This window comes from Desarmillaria tabescens (genome assembly GCF_030435595.1).
Source record: "Desarmillaria tabescens strain CCBAS 213 chromosome Unknown EV420scaffold_34, whole genome shotgun sequence".
NCBI lineage: Eukaryota > Fungi > Basidiomycota > Agaricomycetes > Agaricales > Physalacriaceae > Desarmillaria > Desarmillaria tabescens.
In genome coordinates, this window is record NW_026848333.1 from 67059 (window position 1) to 85497 (window position 18439).

The 18439-nt window shown below is 47.2% G+C and overlaps 6 protein-coding genes across 6 annotated transcripts; 3 read left to right on the forward strand and 3 right to left on the reverse strand.

Moving 5' to 3' along the window:
- Window positions 1-1916: 1916 nt before the first annotated feature.
- EV420DRAFT_1646221 (uncharacterized protein) lies at window positions 1917-2527 on the forward strand (the record flags this gene model as incomplete). The annotated part of the gene is made up of 6 exons (XM_060477876.1): window positions 1917-1996; window positions 2053-2105; window positions 2160-2173; window positions 2206-2246; window positions 2296-2399; window positions 2451-2527. The coding sequence occupies 6 exons, from the start codon at window positions 1917-1919 to the stop codon at window positions 2525-2527; spliced, it is 369 nt and encodes a 122-aa protein (XP_060327476.1).
- Window positions 2528-2701: 174 nt separating this feature from the next.
- EV420DRAFT_1482551 (uncharacterized protein) lies at window positions 2702-4095 on the reverse strand (the record flags this gene model as incomplete). The annotated part of the gene is made up of 3 exons (XM_060469908.1): window positions 2702-2863; window positions 2957-3294; window positions 3348-4095. The coding sequence occupies 3 exons, from the start codon at window positions 4093-4095 to the stop codon at window positions 2702-2704; spliced, it is 1248 nt and encodes a 415-aa protein (XP_060327477.1).
- Window positions 4096-8647: 4552 nt separating this feature from the next.
- EV420DRAFT_1482552 (uncharacterized protein) lies at window positions 8648-9948 on the reverse strand (the record flags this gene model as incomplete). Its single annotated transcript, XM_060469909.1, has 6 exons — window positions 8648-8901; window positions 8950-9049; window positions 9126-9153; window positions 9215-9262; window positions 9467-9577; window positions 9869-9948. The coding sequence occupies 6 exons, from the start codon at window positions 9946-9948 to the stop codon at window positions 8648-8650; spliced, it is 621 nt and encodes a 206-aa protein (XP_060327478.1).
- A 596-nt stretch (window positions 9949-10544) lies between these two features.
- On the forward strand, window positions 10545-12546 carry EV420DRAFT_1274349 (major facilitator superfamily domain-containing protein; the record flags this gene model as incomplete). The annotated part of the gene is made up of 13 exons (XM_060467831.1): window positions 10545-10706; window positions 10759-10823; window positions 10879-11032; window positions 11083-11123; window positions 11184-11210; window positions 11269-11383; window positions 11430-11634; window positions 11687-11729; window positions 11782-11842; window positions 11904-11918; window positions 11987-12125; window positions 12176-12231; window positions 12280-12546. The coding sequence occupies 13 exons, from the start codon at window positions 10545-10547 to the stop codon at window positions 12544-12546; spliced, it is 1350 nt and encodes a 449-aa protein (XP_060327479.1).
- Window positions 12547-12820: 274 nt separating this feature from the next.
- EV420DRAFT_723987 (uncharacterized protein) lies at window positions 12821-14205 on the reverse strand. The gene is made up of 4 exons (XM_060483215.1): window positions 13932-14205; window positions 13784-13862; window positions 13430-13731; window positions 12821-13380 (listed from the first exon to the last, which is right to left on the reverse strand). The coding sequence occupies exons 1-4, from the start codon at window positions 13932-13934 to the stop codon at window positions 13096-13098; spliced, it is 669 nt and encodes a 222-aa protein (XP_060327480.1). The 5' UTR covers window positions 13935-14205; the 3' UTR covers window positions 12821-13095.
- A 1303-nt stretch (window positions 14206-15508) lies between these two features.
- On the forward strand, window positions 15509-17659 carry EV420DRAFT_1646225 (major facilitator superfamily domain-containing protein; the record flags this gene model as incomplete). The annotated part of the gene is made up of 14 exons (XM_060477877.1): window positions 15509-15657; window positions 15710-15829; window positions 15874-15938; window positions 15993-16147; window positions 16198-16238; window positions 16299-16325; window positions 16386-16500; window positions 16548-16752; window positions 16805-16848; window positions 16901-16961; window positions 17014-17024; window positions 17076-17235; window positions 17289-17344; window positions 17393-17659. The coding sequence occupies 14 exons, from the start codon at window positions 15509-15511 to the stop codon at window positions 17657-17659; spliced, it is 1476 nt and encodes a 491-aa protein (XP_060327481.1).
- Between the last annotated feature and the right edge of the window lie 780 nt (window positions 17660-18439).

The window sequence follows — 18439 nt, forward strand, 5'->3', positions numbered from 1 at the left end:
CATTAGAACGTGCATAACGACCAGAACATTGTTGAATACACAGTACATACCCTCAGCCTGCGCAGCATTTCCCTACGGGGTCCCGAGTTGTGATTTCTTAACATTGCAGTAATGCCGGCATGGTATCGAGAGATTGTATACGTACCGCTGATTCCAGGTCTGTCTGAATGAACTTTCCTGTCGACTTTGGTTCAGCTATGCTGGACCGAGACGAAGAGGAAGGTCGTCCCGCCTCTGTAAAACCATACTCAGTTGCAGTGGACGACCTTCGAGTGCCAGCTATCTCACACGATGATAACAAACAAATGAATGGCGCTCAGGGCTGGCTTGGATGGTTTACCTCATTCCGCTCTGTGTCCGCGTACCGTATGGGTGCACCGCTGTACGACATTTGTGGCGTACCCGACGACGAGAAACAGACACTCAGGGCGGATCTGTCAGGGTAGCACCGTGAGCCTCTATCTTGACATTTCGTCCCTCGATAATACTCACGATCTCGTACATGAGTCCAGACATAAGAATGTCTGTCTTCTTCGGAAGCTTCGTGGCACAAGAGTGTGCATATTTCCTTCTTTATCCAGCGAACCTTCTGACTATTTCCAGTACTGGAGTCAAATACCTAGCCATCACCAAGCGGCGAGCTTGCAGTTCGAGGGCGAGACTCGGGTCGCAATAAACGGACATCCCATTTTGCTTCGCGATGTCCTGCAGTCCCCTTTCTAAGAACAGTCAATAAAGCGTTCTCAATTTTATCCTTTCAGTGGCTACATATCTAGCTGTACAGGATCCAGCATCTTGTCAGATGAAACTTTTGATACAGGTTGTCGGTACGTATAAATGTGCCTCGTCGTCGTGATATAGTCGTCAGTTTGATCACTTTTTTCTAGGCTTTCCCCACCGCTCGCAATAAAAATTTCTTCCCGTGTGCAATTCATGTGCCTAGATGAATTGGCCGTCACTGTCGGGTAAACTCATCCGACGATCTCACTGCATAACACATTTTGCTCAATTACGGAGACTTTATTATGCTGACCATACATGCAGATGCAGATGTTCCGCTATTTTCTTGTCAAGGTGATGTCGCCCCCGTCAGAGATGAAATGCAATGTCTTTATGCAGCCGAACTTGCGGCTGGCAGTCGGTAGCAACCGCTACCGGCAACCTGTGACCATGTGCTTTTCGGAGCCGAAGCGTTCGTTGAATGCCCGTTTCTTGGAGCTATGATACCCGGACCACAAGAAGTTACTTACCTGTTATCACTGTCCCAGGATGCTGATAGTTCAACTTCTTTTGTCTGTTGTTTGATTCTATTCCGTAATATATACTGAAAATGATTAGCAGATGCGTATCGTTTACCGTGAACTCTTTAATCCGCCAAAATCGGTTTCGCCTGAACGAGAATGAAATGGAGGACTGAATAGAGCACAGACAGAGCTCCGCCCTTATTCGGGTCCTCCATTCTCTCGTAACTCTACTTATTTCTCGGTGCTTTCTCTGACTGTGATACGAATCATACGGCGAAATGGAGAGAAAGAGACGCTGAAAGGTCTCCTAGCCTCAGACGAATGTTCATGCCTGACCAAGGACATGATCATTGCATTTCCGCCGACGTCAGTCAGCCTTGCCGCAATCATGCGCTGCGCCCACAGCAAGCCCCAGCTTATCCCTTCGTCTGCCCCTTTGATTTCACCGAACAGGACCAGATAATTTTGCATTGCCGGTGACACGGACACGTTAAGGGGACCTGGCAGTCATGGAAACTGCAGCCTCAAATGCGCCACATTTTTTCCTTGGTTCCTCCACTTTACGAAATCGAAAGTCTTTTAAAAGCGCGTCCTTCACCAGGTGCTAATCATTCGGCTTACACCTCTTCTCTCTCATCTTTACAACTCCTCCCTCTCCCTCTTAAATCAACGATGTCCAAGCTCGTCTGGTGGCCCTTCATCATCGCTTATGTTTCTTCAATCGTGTCGGGGCAACCTTCGGTCGACGCGCCGTACGTTTCTACAATAGTGCTTCTCCACAGGACTCTGTTGCTAAGCTGCCTTCTAGGTATACCGTCACCAAAGGCGAGACCACGACATTGGGCTGGTCAGGCGAATCTGGTGAGTCTATACGTCTCAAACTTCCAATGCCCGATACTGACCCAACTCCTGCAGAGTCTTTAAAAATTGTGCGTATTCCATATACATTCTTTGGTGCTAGCCGTCTCATCGCGCTTCGACACTGATTGTATTTGAGCAGTCGTACGTATCATCTTCTCCGACGTTATCGCTACTCAACCATACCAAATAGTATTGTCGTCGGAGATGATCCATCCGCTTCCCCTCTCGTTGAACTTGGGTCGACGAGCGAGCGAGCTCTCCAATACCAGTGGCCACTAAACCCCAAAGATAACGGTAAGTGTCCCAGTCGCTAGCCTAACAAGGTTCATACTGACGTGTTACTAGACACCCGAGTTGCAGCAGCAGTACATGATGGCAATGGAGAAGGGGCTCGATCTGCGCCTGTCCCTGTTATTGCCTGAAGGTGAGTTGTTTTTCATGATTATGGTCTCTAGACTGACGATACTTAGTCCTTACTAGCGTGCTAGCGTGTCAAAATATACTATACCGTTTTTCTTATTTTCTAGGTTATGTTCTATATCACAGACGCTAATATTTCTATCCATTAAGCATCCGCAGACTACTGCTATGACTATTTATTGTTTCTTCATCGTATATACCAGCTGGACATTTTGCGGTGTAATTACTTCCACCTCGCTAAAAGCATTGAAATTGAATGGATGATACTTTTGCATCTCGTCATTATTCATAGGACGCGTTTTCTTTGCCTCGGTCTTGGCGGCGATAGTATGAAGGATCTAAAAGTTGAAAGGATTTTCAAGTGACGTTAAACATACATTATATATAGTAGCTTGGTACATTCAAAGCTGGTGAGCAACATCCATCGTGACCTTGAAGCGACTGTTCTCCAGGATCGCCAGTATTCTTCGGCGCTGGTGTACGAGTAGGTGACGAGATTCATTGAGAGAAAGTTGAGGGTTTTGTCTTCTAGATGGCCTTAATAATGCCACGACTTTCAATCCCTGCAACTTCGATTGCCGTGACAGCATCAACGCCAACCCCTCCCACTCGCCCCTTTCCTCCAAGATGACTTCGAATGGGAACTTTATGGTTAACTCTTCCAAATTGACCTCCGAATGGTTCAGGAGCTTTCTGAGGGGTGTGGATCTCCACTCCGAAAGGCGGAAAGAGAGAGTCAAATGTTTGACAGCAGGGAGTACGAGAGATTCTGTGATATGTTATTTAAACAGGATTACAGGGAACGAAGGTAGAGGCACGCACCACTGTTTGATTCCAACGCAGGATCCTGGATGACCAGCTTGACAAGACGAGGGTTGAGATAACCGAGTTTGTTGATGATAGATGGTGTTACATATCTGGTTTCTGCGATCTTCAAATGTGAAAGCTCGACTGGAGAATCATCTCGTAGGAGGAGCTCTAGGACTAGACATGAGCCGACAACAAGTTTCTCTACTTTGATCCTCCTGCCAGTCTGCGGGAGAATCGGATAGTTGTCGGAAGTGGAAACGAACTCTATAGTATTTCCAATTGTTAGATCTTTGACCGTGCCAGACAGGCTACGCAGAAGCTCGAAGAAGTCTGCAACGCGTTGGAAGGTAACCCGATGAATTTCGACGGCTCTGAGGTCCCCAAGTCCGGATAAGAGTGGCGCGTATAGCTTCGGATTGGATGCGGATAATATCTCGAATTCTCGTACTGCGGCACACCACTTCAATAGTGCCTGTGATTTGACATCCGCGCGAAGGTCGTTGAAGGAAAGTTTTCGGACGCAGGGAACTGGGCAACGGCGGCGCATGTCAGACAGGCATCTGCGCGGGGTCCTGTCACCGAAATCATAGAAGAATAGGTATTGGAAGAGATCCGGGAAGCAGATACGGTGGAGAGTAGACGAGGCGAGACTGAGTTTTTTGATACTGGGGACATCAAGGCAAGAGACAATTTCGAGGATGAGTTCTGCAGGGAGCTCCTCGAGGTATGAGCCTCCTTTGGGTGACGAGCTAGGAGGCATCGTGAATTCGGTGAGCTACATCAGTCAAGGCAGGTTGTTCTTATATATGATGAGCCGTCACAGTGGCATTACTACTTTGCTTAAACTCTAGCAAAGTCATAGCAAAGACAAGGGCGGGTGCATTGTCAATTATAACATAGGTTTCATGCGAGCAAAGGCACAGATCCGGGATCAGACAAGGAAGTAGCGGTGTTCACAAAGTCGGAGAAGCTAACGGTGTTCTAGATCTCCATCGAGTTTGTTGTCAAACAGCATCGTCCCCCGGTAATGGAATAACGTAAAAAACCGGTCTTGTTTCGTGTGACTGTTGAGAAATCCATCGGAGTGCTGGTGAGAGTGACTGATTGACAATGATCGTGGTATCTCAGAATCCGAAATCAAGATCTTCAAAAAAATTTCAACACGTCGATCACGTGTGAATTATGGCCGGCTACTTTGTATTCAAATTAACTGATACAGTTGCACAAGGCACATCCTCCCTACGCTACTAACTCCATACTGTCTGACAGGATGCTACCGAAGTACATCAGAGCTCCTTGAGGGTTTTACTGTTTAACTTTATGTTAAGTACTGTTTACTGTATCTTGGGTTTCCTAGCTCGGGGACAGAGCTTACATCACGATTTCTCAGTAAGTTCTCAGTGCACAATGGGTCTAAGTACGGGGATTTAACACCGTCATTATTCTGAGATTCCTGCGACGGCTTGACCCGTATCAGAAACGCGTTCGATCTATGACGCGTCAAGTCGCGTTTCAATCACGTGTCGATTCTTGCCGAACAGCCAGGCCAGAGCGATCTAGTTTCTTTTCGAGCTCCTTCCTCTTAGTACGACAGTGAAATAGTCTACCTCGACCCTCTTCGGTCTTTATGCGTCGACGACTAATTTACTACTTATACTGAAACTCTATGCGACTTCCCAGATGAGCTCTGACGGAATATTAATCATCGACTAATTTGTTATCCTTTGCATTCAAACATTTAAGGCAACCTTTTCTGCGTCTATTGTTATCATTTATGTCTCGGGGAAACAAAGACAATAAGTAATGCGGTAACCGCTCTGGCGTTGATCATATCAAGTAGCACGTCCTCTTATCTCAGTATCTAAAACTTGCTCTGTTGCTCTCTTACTACGACGCACACCCAGCGACGAGTCTATCACGGCTTCTACTATCAAAATACATAAGTAGCATCTTTACTACCGAAATCATCGAGGAAATTACTGACCGCATTGATCTTTTGCCTACCCGACACGTTCAACAGATTTTTGACCGTCCCTCGAAGGGATACGAGGGGGGTCGTGTCGCTGCTTTGGCGTCCTGCTCATTAATATGCAGAGCCTGGCTTCCACGTGGCCGATAGATCTGAGCCGGTCCCTCTTCTTACGAGCCAAATTGGTTACCAGGCTACGTGGCCGATATCATCTCTTCAGATCCGTCGAACTCTCACACGAAAATTATGCATCCTTCTTTTCACCGGCCCATGTTGCTCCTTCTTGCATTCAGTCCAGTCCCTAACCCTCTCCGGCGATTACGAAGTTCGAACTACTTATATATTCTGATATCACAGACCTGGAGGAGGGATGATTCTTGTGTGTGCAAAGTTCTCCTAACTCGCTCTCTCCCCGTTCCCAAACATCTAGAAGCTAGCGATCCATACTGCGAAGTTTGACTATACGTCAGAGGAGGATTTTTGGCGAAGATGCTCACCTATTAATCCACTCCCGCCACTATCACACATTTGGCTGTCGAGTTTTGCGTGTTCTCCACCCACACCCACTTGGTCCAACGATTGTCCACAATTAAATTATTATGTGCCGTGATCCTGCGGTGCCCCACCCTCACCTTACGACACTCCCACCGCCCGAGGACATGACTCGCTTACCAATGGCCGCACTCTCTGCATCTTTGTCGTCACTGATGATCGACATTGACGATGTTCCAAGTCTTGTTTGGATGACAAGAACTATATCCTTGGCCAATGCATCACTCAAGTGTTTGAGCATAAATTCAAGGTCTGTTATTGGCACGTATGACGATTATACTAGAACACTAGCGGGGACCCATAAAGACTTTAAGAACACTTATTGAGGTAGTATAGAAATGTCAATTGCACAGTATCTTTACGATGTATCATTCATCAAAATCTAATACGGCAAGTCAAGCAAACTCCCTCTCGATGTCACAATGCCCATAATGAATCAACATTGGCATTTCGACTGAAAAGACCACTCACACACATTGTTACAGTTCATAGCCTTTGAACAGCTCATAATCACTATGCATAGAGTCTATGTACCCTTGTCTAGCTTCGCAAACTACTTTACTTCCCTTAATACGGAGTCACTACAACTGAATGACCTCCGAACTCCCAAATACCTCTAATCTGAGAATTTCACCTTCCTCGAGGTGTTCCATTCAATTTTCTGTATCGTAGATTCGTACCCAGTGCTCTCTAGTGGATAACTTGACGCAAGTTAAACTTCTGGCTAGATAATGATCGCAGTGGTAAATTTCGGATATTTGGACAAACCTTGACTATTTTGACTATGATCACCGCGGCAAGTTGAAGAGCGCTCGAGAAGCACAAAATCAGGCCAAAAAAGCGAAGAGCCAATGAAAAGCGCGAGGTGTGTAGCCAATGGGAGCGGCGATGGAAGTAGGATCCGACATCCACCTGTTGTATAGTAGATATCACAATAGTACGTCCTGGAACGTATCAAACTAATCTTCCATCTAATGGACGAGTTCTATGACGAAAGAGGCAGTTATGATACCCTGCTTTGGAGGGTACAAGTAGGCTCGTGAGAAACGCCAAGAACACCCTATTATTCCCCCAGCGTCAGGAAGAGGAATACGCTATCAGAATTGTTTTATACCTTCTCGGCTTTCAAAAACAAAGGAAGCGCCGGAAAGAATTCATATACAGGCCAATATACATGGCCTGGACAGCTGTAATGCAGCATGCAGCCATATATAATATGTATACACTCTGAGATCGGACAAACACAACGGCCGGATCTAATACTAGTTGATAAATTGAAGCGCGCGATGATGAGCTCTCTAAAAAGGGAAGACCGGGCACGGGAAGCCCGTGATATGAGCACCAAGGAGCATGCCATAAGAGCTTCCGGAAGAGCCAAGGAAGGACTGTCGATGCCCCGACGGTAAGAACATCACCAAGCCCTTGCGGAAGATTCACCAGTCAGTGACATCAGCGTTGGATGGCAGTGAATCTTGTTTGAAAAGAAAGATAGCATCGACCGGAACCTACGTGAGCTAGACTGAAACCAATCTGCCGTATCAAGCATGTTGTCGACAAAGTTTGTTCCGGTAAGCAGACTGATTCGTACTAAGAATCATATTTGGGTGAGACCTCGAGCTGGAAACGGTGCGTATCCAGAGTACCAATGAGTTCTCATGATGAACAGACTTGGGTTTCCGGGAACCTTGCAGATAAAAACGCACAGATTTGGTCGTTAGCCCCGACCTCATCTTTGCAACACTGGATGCAACCTATCACCGCCGCTGCAAATCTTGTCATCAGAACATGAGCCGCGAGAAGAGTTCAAGCGCCGGTGATAACTCGGACCAAAGGACCGCTAAATTTTCGGAATCAATTATCCTTCCATACACAAAGACCGATATATAACGTAGTTCCTCAACGCCCAGAAAAAGATGTTTCGACTCAGTACGGATCTCTCAGACAAGGTCTTCCGGTCTGCAGGAATTTCAGCGAAGAACGTGAACATACACGAACGATACTCACATCGGCTTGTCGTCCCAGATCAGCGCCTCCCCCTTCTCTCGACAACACGAATCTTCGTCTCTCCCCTCCGTCTCCCCCCATAACCAAAGAATAAAATTCAAGATCGTCGAAACGATCAACGTCGACACAACCGTCAGCCCGAGGAGTAGTATGGGCGTGAGATGGGTTGAGCGAGGGTGCAGCCCAACGAAGAAGAAAAGGATCGGATAGGAGATGGAGACGATCACGAGGCACTCGCTCACAAACTGGAGCATGGCGGATTAAAACGACCGGGTGGCGAGCAGGAGCTCAAAGGAGACGCTTCAGAAGAGCGTCATACTTATATAGCAGAGAAACAGGCACGACCTATATCATGAGATCAATTTTTGGTGGCTTGGCAGTCGTGGACCCTGCCGAGTCCAACAGCCTTTGAAAGTCAGTGGGAAAGTTTTCATTTAGTGCTATGTACACCGCATCAGTGTCGGGGGAGAGAACGGAGAATGAAAAGCCCTTTTTTCGATGGCCTGCACGCCCTTGATCGTAGATGTGCCAGTGCCGGAACTGCCGCAAAAATAACTACCAGCAAATATCACTGACGGGTCAAAAGATCAGCGAAATGTTGAACACCCGCAAGAATACCAAACCTTGCAACAGAGACCAGAGATGGCCGTCACCATCAATAACACTTCCGAGATTTTCTGATGCGAGTACGAGTGCGAGGCGTCTACACACCCGGCAAGCCATCCCAGTAGAAACGGTGGAAACCGCACCACTATCATGACGACCTCCCGAATCGAAGGGTTTAAGATCAGAACGATTCTCTGCGGATCAGAACGACTTCTCGAAACCACCCTGACTGTAAATCTTCTCCCTTCCGAGGGAAAACGCGAAACTCGTGATGGCAAACCATGCTGTCATGGGAAAGTATGCAAGTTTGTAGAAAATTGTCCCACTCAAACAGCGACACAAGTTTGCGTGCTAGCATTGGTAAAAAGAGAATTAAACTGATGTATTGTGCTGTTTCAAATCTCGATGTAGCTAGTAATACAACTGAACCAATTTCTGCAGAGAATGAGAATACGAAAGAACATTTGAGCGAAAGATACGAACCTGCAGCTAACGTGGATATATGCGCCATATCCACGACGAAACACGTCGAGGTCAGTCGATGGAACACGGCACGCTGGAAACCATCCCAAGTTAAAGGGATCTGTCGACAATGAACTGAAGAAGAACAGCTAAATCATTAAGAATAAACCATAAAATAACAAAGAAAAGTAACGCACCAATTCAAGCATGACTAGTCGCGAAGAGCTAGAAAGCATCAAATTCGCCGTCTCACTTTGAAGCCTACCATCCTCATACGCTCACTGACCCGTAGGCACCGATTGAAATCAACGCAACGAGGGCAGATGCCCTCACACTATTGAATGATTCTGGCTAGCAAAGGCAGACGACCTGGGACAGTCCTTTGCCGAATACTGAGGAAGAAATAGAGGCTGTCTGCATTATGCAAGCAGGGTAACAACGGATTCAAAAATATCATGCGAATACCCGAGGAAAGACAACGATTGACGCCGATAGAGTAGACTTTCCAGAGCAGCACAAGGGGGGACGAAGATCTTACCCTCCTTCGCGGCGTGAAGGCCTCTCCGTTGACTGCCCTTCAGCTGACATCTTCAAGGACAATGAGCGGGCAGAGAGCGAAGATATCGTACTTGGGGAGGAGACCGAGGCCCTGTCGTTGCGCAAGGAGGATGGTGGTAGAAGAAAAAGAGATAATGGTGGGAAAACTTTTATCTGTTTGGCAGGAGCTTTTTCACGGCCCGAGTTCCGACTTGTTTCTCTTCGGACAGCCACTTCATTCAATGCAGCGTATCTTTTGGGGGAGGCCTTTCCTTGCAATTTTAAGGTTTTCAGATGTCGCTAAGGGTGTGCTGGGCTCCTGTTTGAGACGATACACGGTCGACATTCGTTGGATCATATATATAAATTCTGGGCCTAGTGAGTTTTTTTCCCTGTACCTTACTTCAGTGCCTTGAGCACCATTCGAGCCTTGTCCCTGGTAGTCGCTATCGTCATCAATTTCGGATTCGTGCCGTCGGTCATGTGGATTCGATGGGAGACTGCGGTGTATGGGGCCAGCGGGCCGACGGGGATCGTAGCTGCCAAAATCAATTAAAAAAGTAAAGGGTAAAGTTCCGAGTCACACTGCATGGCCTGAGCCAAGTAAGTGTTACTATATACACTCATAGCTATGCGGTGCTAACGGGAGTGGAAAGACAGGTGTATGTAACTATGTGTCGTGCTTGTAATGTCGAGCACCCGTGCTTCCGGCTGACACGGCAACCGATAAGTACGTCTTCGACCCATAATGGTGGGCGCTGTGCATAGCTCTCCTCTATGGACACATTCTTTCTGCGACGCGACCCTTCTATCGGCATTTAGGTGATGTGCTCTAAAATTCTTTGGCTTCATGATTGGTCAGTCCCGTTCAGCTATTAAAGCATCAAAAACGAGGTGAGGCCCTCCATCTTCTTCTCGCATTACGGATATGTCCCCCTTGTCTTCTAGAGCAAACTCTATTGAACACACGACAACACTCTCTATGAAGCCCCTGTCATCGTCGTCTGATGTCGAAGTCGCTATCGACAGTGGTAGTGGCGAGCAAGTCTACTCCGCGTCGTTTGAACGCAAAACAATGTATGTCTCATTTTTATAGTCCTTCCGGGGCTCTATGTTCAGTTCCTTACAGGCGCCACGTCGATTGGCGGCTCTTACCCTTACTTGGAGCTCTCTACGCATTATCTCTCATTGATAGGACGAACATAGGCGTAGCCTTTGTTACGAGCATGACTGCAGATCTCGTACGAATGCATCCCTACTACTGTGGTTACTATTCATCATCCCTACTGGAAGAGACTGGATGTTGGCGCACGCTACAACATCGTATCATGCATCTATTTCGTCCCATACATCCTTCTGTACGTCGTCGCGCTTCAAACTCGCTTGACAAGTTGATAACCATTATATTCATAGAGAACTCCCAAGCAATATGTGCCTGCGCGCGATTGGAGCCCGTAATCTCCTGAGCGGTAGTGTTATCGCTTGGGGTGCTGTACAGCTCGCAATGGGCTTCGTTCCAACTTGGGGATATTTGTTGCTTTGCAGGACCCTTCTAGGCGTTTTCGAGGTGAATCGAATGGCATGGTTGGCTCATCTCGGTAGCTTACTCTGTATCAGGCGGGGTTTTTCCCGGCATTGGTGTTCATCGTGACTACCTGGTGAGTGGGCCAATCATGTATAACACATTGTACTTCACATTCATCGGTGCTGTGTACTAGGTACAAACGTCATGAAGTTCAAAAGAAGTACGACAGGCCTGTGTCATGGGAACTGTTACATTTTTGGCTGATTTTGCTGATGTAGATTGGCTGCGCTGTATATGACGTCGATCCTCGCCGGTGGATTCAGCGCCATCTTGGCATACGCTCTGAGTCTTCTTGATGGCAAAGGAGGCCTCAGCGGATGGGCGTGGATCTTTGTGAGGACTTACGCTGACGATCATCTACGTGTCTTAATTCCTGCAGATCGTCGAAGGGGCGGCCACCATGGCTTTTGGGATAGCGTCTTGGATATTTATCCCCGACTTCCCCGATAAGAATACCTTCCTTACCGCTAAACAGACTGCCCTGGTGCTGCGACGTATAGAAGAAGACCGCGGTGATTCAGTGCCTGATTCATTGAGAGGAAAGGTGCTGCTACATCTCAGTGATTGGAAAATTTGGATATTTGGTCAGTATCTTGACTCTCATCTCTGACTTTGCTGTTCATAATAGCAATGTAGCTACGATGTATCTGTGTGTAACAGTCCCAGCGTACGCAATTGGGTTCGTCTTACAGCTTTCATGTATAATTCTTGACTGACGATGTTTATCGTAGATTCTTCGCGAGTGAGATTTTAAACGGCATGGGGTGGAATGCGGAGATGTCCATGTTGCTTGTCAGTAAAATCCGATTGACTAGTTGTCACTCTGCTAATGAAAACTTCATTGCACGAACAGACTGCTCCTCCGTACGTTTTCGCGGCAAGTAGTCGGACATGAGTTTTCAATCGGACTCGCAGCTTATCAGTTTTGTTCTGCAGGCTGTTAGTGTCATATCTTTCGCATGGTTGTCGGACAGATATCGCATGAGAGCATTGTTCATCGCCATTCAGGCGCTGATGACATTAATTGGACTGGCATTGATAGGCTATGTTGACATGTCTGGTTGGCGCTATACAGGTGAGTCTGACGAGTCTCCCATATCTCCTTTGACTCATCTCTCATAACAGGAATCTTCTTAGCTAACGCAGGCTGCTCGGCAAGTATCCCTGGTATTCTAGCATACGTATGTCGTTTGTCTTCCTCGCGCTTCAATGCTCATTTCCATGGTCAGACTTCCAATAATATCGTCTCACAATCTAAACGCGCTGTCGCTACGGCGACCACAGTCAGTTTCGGCGGAATAGGTGGGATCATTGCGACTACCATCTATCGTGATCAGGACCTCCCGCGATACCTTCCGGGGATCATCGCAACAATTTCCCTTCAAATACTTCTATTGATTCTGCTCGGCATCATGACGGTATACTTCTGGTATGAGAACAAGAAGGTGAAGTTGCAGAAAGACGGTCAGGTTGGGGGATTTTTATACGTATTATAATTAAATCACGCTTTACCATATATATGTATCGAAGCACGTAGGATAGGATGGGATGTATTGTTACCCGACGTTGCTCCTCAACAGAAGCGAGCCGGGGTCCGTACTACAGCTCCCTGTATGTACATATAGCACTAGCTAATCGATGTAGACTAAAAACACGAGGAACAATGTTGCTACGTATCGAACCAGTCCTACACTCTGCCGCTATGGTAAAGCTCCGTCATGAGTATTCCCTCACGACCTCGGCAGTAGGCTGATGTTTTCCTCAATAATAATTTTTTGGATGCCCGGAAAAAGCACTCCAGTCATAGGCAGTGCATCTGCTGTCGGCAACAAACCAGGGGGAGTCGTAGTGCGGCAGCCTTCCGGAACCCACCCCTCATCGTCAAGACGAGGACGTAAGAGGATACTAAAACCTTTGTAAAGGCTAAAATATGTGCATAAAAGTCAATAGCAGTAAAGAAGTAGAGCATGAACGATAGCACGAGGATACAAAACGAACACAGGGCAATCAAAAATGCATGCAGTCATAAAGACATTTTCACGTCGTCAATCCCTTGATACAACGAGTACGGTGTTTGGATCGTCTTCCGGTCTATCTTGCTGGGCGTCGAGACCATTTTCCTGGGATTCCACTAAGAGGATGGGATGGCCATACTCGCTATCTCCCTCCCGCTGAGCTTCAGGATCGTCGCTCATCGTGGAACCATGGCCTCTGGTGTGCGTCCCGAAAGTAAAGCGGAGCGAACCCAATACGACGCTTCCCTGCCAAGAGTCGTCTGGGCGGGCATGACCTGCCGCGACACGCCCTACAAGAAGCGTCGGGGCAATTCCCTATGGCATGTCTGTTAGATGTGAACCCAGAGAAAGAACACAAGCATACCCTTGTACTTCCCGCTAAGATATCAAAGTACGGTCCCAAGTAAGAATCACGAGCGTAGAACCCCACGTATAAGATTAAGCATGCCGAATAAAGAGCCGACAACTCGACCAAGACCTCGATGATGTGACGGTCAGTTCTCACTTCACCCCCCACTGCCTCGCCTCCTACAGTGACAATGCGGTAAACGATAAGAGAGGTGCACCACAAAGTTGTAGCGAGGAGGAAGGATGAATAGAGCACGAAATCAAAGGTGTAGCCGTTGGAGATGTTGAAGTCTTGGTATTCACCGATGATTTTGAACGCTGTGCTGATCTGTAAGTAGACCAGCTGAGTGAGGGATCTCGGAAATCTTACCAGTTGCGCTAAGAAGGAAAAGTATAGGCAAGAGAACGATCACCCACTGCCGGCCCCAGACTATCCAACAGCGCCAGATCTACAATCAATTAACCCGAGTTAGAAGCTGAGTCGGAAATTACTAAATTAGCATTGTAACCTCACACACCATGGTAGAATCCGCAAGGATAGTGCCGACGGCGCTTGCTGTACCCGCACTGATTATTGTCGTTACCCCAGGACTCCCATAAAACACATTTTCTGTCCAAAGATTCTGTCCGTGGTTGATAAATACAGAGCAGTGGATGTTCGACCAGATGAGGGCGAAGTCAATGGCAGTAACAATATAGAGGAGGGTTATGTCGACGACTATGGCTCGTCCGACAGGCCGGGACTTGTTAGTGAATATGACATTCGCATCAGGTTGTATCACATGGTAGTAGACACGTTCAAGGCCTCACAGATGTTCCACAATGTGACGGCAACGACTCCGGTATATAACCCTATAGTAGAGCCCACTAATCAGATACGCATATCAAAAGTTTGAATCAACACGCGCACAAGATGACGGTCTGGATACATGGACTCGTATGTACCGTGGCTTGCCAGCGGCCGTCCTTTCAAGTCATAAGCCCTACAGGTTACAACGAAAGAAGCTCATAGAGAGTACTCGCAAGCCTGTTCGCAAAAGTTTCGTCACCTCTGTGCTAGGGAACTACCGTTCGTTATCGGGAATTGGCACCATTTGTGCTGGAGAACGATGAAGGATGAGACGCCGGATGATGTAAGTATTGAGAAGTTCTAAAAAGGGAGTTAAGTAAAAGAGAAGAGAGCCATACAAAAGCAACTTGCCTTCCTCATTGAACAACTCGTCTTCATACGGATTGCTGAGTCTGCTTGATGAGACTAGCCGCCCTCTAGATTTTTGTGGCTTCCACTCAACGTGATACCAATAATACACTCTCGACTGCACTCCTGCGTCTTCCGGATTGCCGGACCAATTCTGTGTCATGTCGTGGTAAAAATATCGGTATTGTGGACGACGCATTGTTTGCCTCTGACAGGTGGTAACTGCCCTACATCAGTTAGCCTGTTCACCGGTTACACATTCTTCTTTACCTGCCACTTAATCCTGGAATTTCGTTGAATCGCTCCCTTGAGTGCTCTCGCCAGTACATTCCGAGGCCTTGCTCGCTGAACTAGATCCTCCTGGCTTGCAACCGATGCTTTCGTCAGGGCCAGTTTGTCAGTTTGATCTCGCTGCCTGCCACAATGACAGGGAGCGAGGGGAGTGGGCTATTCGTGGGTGAGCGGTTTCAGGTGTCCCTACGTTGTGGCTGATCAGAAGGCCAATTCATTCGGCTCAGCCACATAAACAATCGCAGAATGACCGGTAAACCGGTTCTGCTTGGCGTGAAAGATTGAAGGAGTCATAAATACTCATAGCTATGTGGTGCTAACGGGAGTAGGAAGATAGCTGTATGTAACTATGTGTCGGACTTGTAATGTCGAGCACCCGTGCTTCCGGTTGACACGGCAACCAATAAGTACGTCTTCGACCCATAATGGTGGGCACTGTACATAGCTCTCCTCTATGGATGCACCTTTACTGCAACGGGACCCTTCTATCTGCATTTAGGTGATATGCTCTAAAACTCTTTGGTTTCATGATTGGTCAGTTCTGCTGAGCTATTAAAACATCAAGAAACGAGCTGAGGTCTTCCATCTTCTTCTGGCATTACGGATATGCCCCCCTTGTTTCCTATATCAGATTCTACTGAACACACGACAACACTCTCTATGAAGCCCCTGCCATCGTCATCTGATGTCGAAGTCGCGACCGACAGCGATAGTGGCGAGCAAGTCTATTCCGCATTGTTTGAACGCAAAACAATGTATGTCTCATTTTTACAGTCCTTCCGGTGCGCTATGCTCAATTTTTTGCAGGCGCCACGTCGATTGGCGGCTCTTACCCCTACTTGGATCTCTCTACGCATTATCTCTCATTGATAGGACGAACATAGGCATAGCACTTGTTACAAAAATGAGTGCAGATCTCGTACGAATGTATCCCTACTGCTGTGGTTACTATTCATCATCCCTACTGGAAGGGACTGGATGTTGGCACACGCTACAATATCGTATCATGCATCTATTTCATCCCATACATTCTTCTGTATGTTGTCGCGCTTCAAGCTCCCTTGACACGTTTATAACTATATGTTCATAGCGAACTCCCAAGCAATTTGTGCTTGCGCTGCAGTTGGAGCCCGTAATCTCCTGAGCGGTGGTGTTATCACTTGGGGTGCTGTACAACTGGCAATGGGCTTCGTTCCAACTTGGGAATATTTGGCGCTTTGCAGGACTCTTCTAGGTGTCTTTGAGGTGAATAAAATGGCATGGTTGGCTCATCTTGGTAGCTTACTCTGTATCAGGCAGGGTTTTTCCCGGCATTGGTGTTCATCGTGACTACCTGGTGAGTGGGCCAATCATATATAGCACATTGTACTTCATATTCATCGATGCTGTGTACTAGGTACAAACGCTATGAAGTTCAAAAGAAGTACGAAGGGGCCTGTGTCATGGGAGCTGTAATCTTTTAGGCTGACCTCGCTTGATGTAGATTGGCTGCGATGCATGTGACGTCGATCCTCGCTGGTGGATTCAGCGCCATCTTGGCATACGCTCTGAGTCTTCTTGATGGCAAAGGAGGCCTCAGTGGATGGGCGTGGATCTTTGTAAGAACTTTACGCTGAAGATCGTCTACATGTCTTGATTCTTGCAGATCATCGAAGGAGCGGCCACTATTGCATTTGGGATAGCATCTTGGATATTTATCCCCGATTTTCCCGACAAGAATACCTTCCTTACCGCTAAACAGACTGCCTTGGTGCTACGACGTATTGAAGAGGATCGCGGTGATTCAGTGCCTGATTCATTGAGAGGAAAGGTGCTGCTACATCTCAGTGATTGGAAAATCTGGATATTTGGTCAGTATCTTGACTCTCACCTCCGACTGTGCTGTTCATAGTAGTAATGTAGCTACGATGTATCTGTGTGTAAACAGTCCCAGCGTACGCAGTCGCGTTCGTCTTACAGCTTTCATGTATATTTCTTTACTGACGATATTTATCGTAGATTCTTCGCAAGTTCGATTTTGAGCGGCATGGGCTGGAATTTGGAGATGTCTCTATTACTTGTCAGTAAACTTCGGCTAGTTGTCACTCTGCTAATGTTCATCCCACGAACAGATCACTCCTCCGTACGTTTTCACGGTAAGTAGCTGGACATGAGTTTTCAATCGGACTCGCAGCTTATCAATTTTGTTCTGCAGGCTGTTAGTGTCATATTTTTTGCGTGGTTGTCGGACAGATATCGCATGAGAGCATTGTTCCTCGCCATACAAGCACTGATGACTATAATTGGACTGGCGTTGATAGGCTATGCTGACATGTCTGGTTGGCGCTATGCAGGTGAGTCTGGCGATGTCTCTCCTACATCTCCTTTGACTCATCTCTCATAACAGGAATATTCTTAGCTAGTGCAGGCTGCTCGGCAAGTATCCCTGGTGTTCTAGCATACGTATGTCATTATTCTTTCTCGCGCTTCAATACTCATTTCCATGCTCAGACTTCCAATAATATCGTCTCACAATCTAAACGGGCTGTCACTACGGCGATCACAGTCAGTTTCGGTGGAATAGGTGGGATCATTGCTACTACTATCTATCGTCAGCAAGATCTTCCGCGATACCTTCCGGGGATCATCGCAACAATTTCCCTTCAAGTACTTCTATTGATTCTGCTCGGCATCATGACGGTATACTTCTGGTATGAGAACAAGAAGGTGAAGTTGCAGAAAGACGGTCAGGTCGGGGGATTTTTATATGTATTATGATTAAATCACGCTTTACCGTAGGATAGGATAGGATGTTTTATTACCCGACATCGCCCCTCAACAGAAGCGTGCCGGGGTCCGTACTACGGCTCCCTGTATGTACATATAGCACTAGCTAATCGATGTAGACTAAAAACACGAGGAACAATGTTGCTACGTATCGAACCAGTCCTACGCTCTGCCGCTATGGTAAAACTTCGTCATGAGTATTCCCTCATAGCCTCGGCAGTAGGCTGATGTTGTCCTCAATAACAATTTTTTGGGTGCTGGGCAGAAGCACTCCAGTCATAGGCAGTGCATCTGCTGTCGGCAACAAACCAGGGGGAGTCGTAGTGCAGCAGCCTTCCAGAACCCACCCCTCATTGTCATAGCACGGTAGCTTTTCGACAGAATGACACGAGTCACCTGGTAATGTGAGGGACGTCTCAGAAGAAGCCTGCCGTAGGAGAAGCTTCCCTTGAGTGCTGGTACTAACCCAAAGCATCAAAGATCGTGGACGAAACAATACGTGAAGCGCGTAGAAGTTGACATTCAGATACGAGCGACAGACTCAAAGGTTAGGAACACAATAGACATCCATATGAAAACTAGCAAAATTTCCGGAAGGTAACAAATGTCGTGCCGCCATCTGTACAACCCCCGAATCCTACCTGGGACGAAAATATCAGCAGAAGTATGTATGCACCAATATCCGTGGCTGGAACACATTAAAGTGAGCCGGCGAGACAGGACATGCTAAAAACCGTCCATCACTACAAAGAAAACCTGTCAACAATGAGC

Bases quoted from the DNA above. Each gene is read 5' to 3' on its own strand.
- EV420DRAFT_723987 (XM_060483215.1), bottom strand. The intron at 13,732-13,783 runs GTAAGATTTCCG...AGATCAGCACAG, and splicing joins TTTCCTTCTTAGCGCAACTG to CGTTCAAAATCATCGGTGAA. The intron at 13,381-13,429 runs GTATGCTTGTGT...GACATGCCATAG, and splicing joins TCTTAGCGGGAAGTACAAGG to GGAATTGCCCCGACGCTTCT.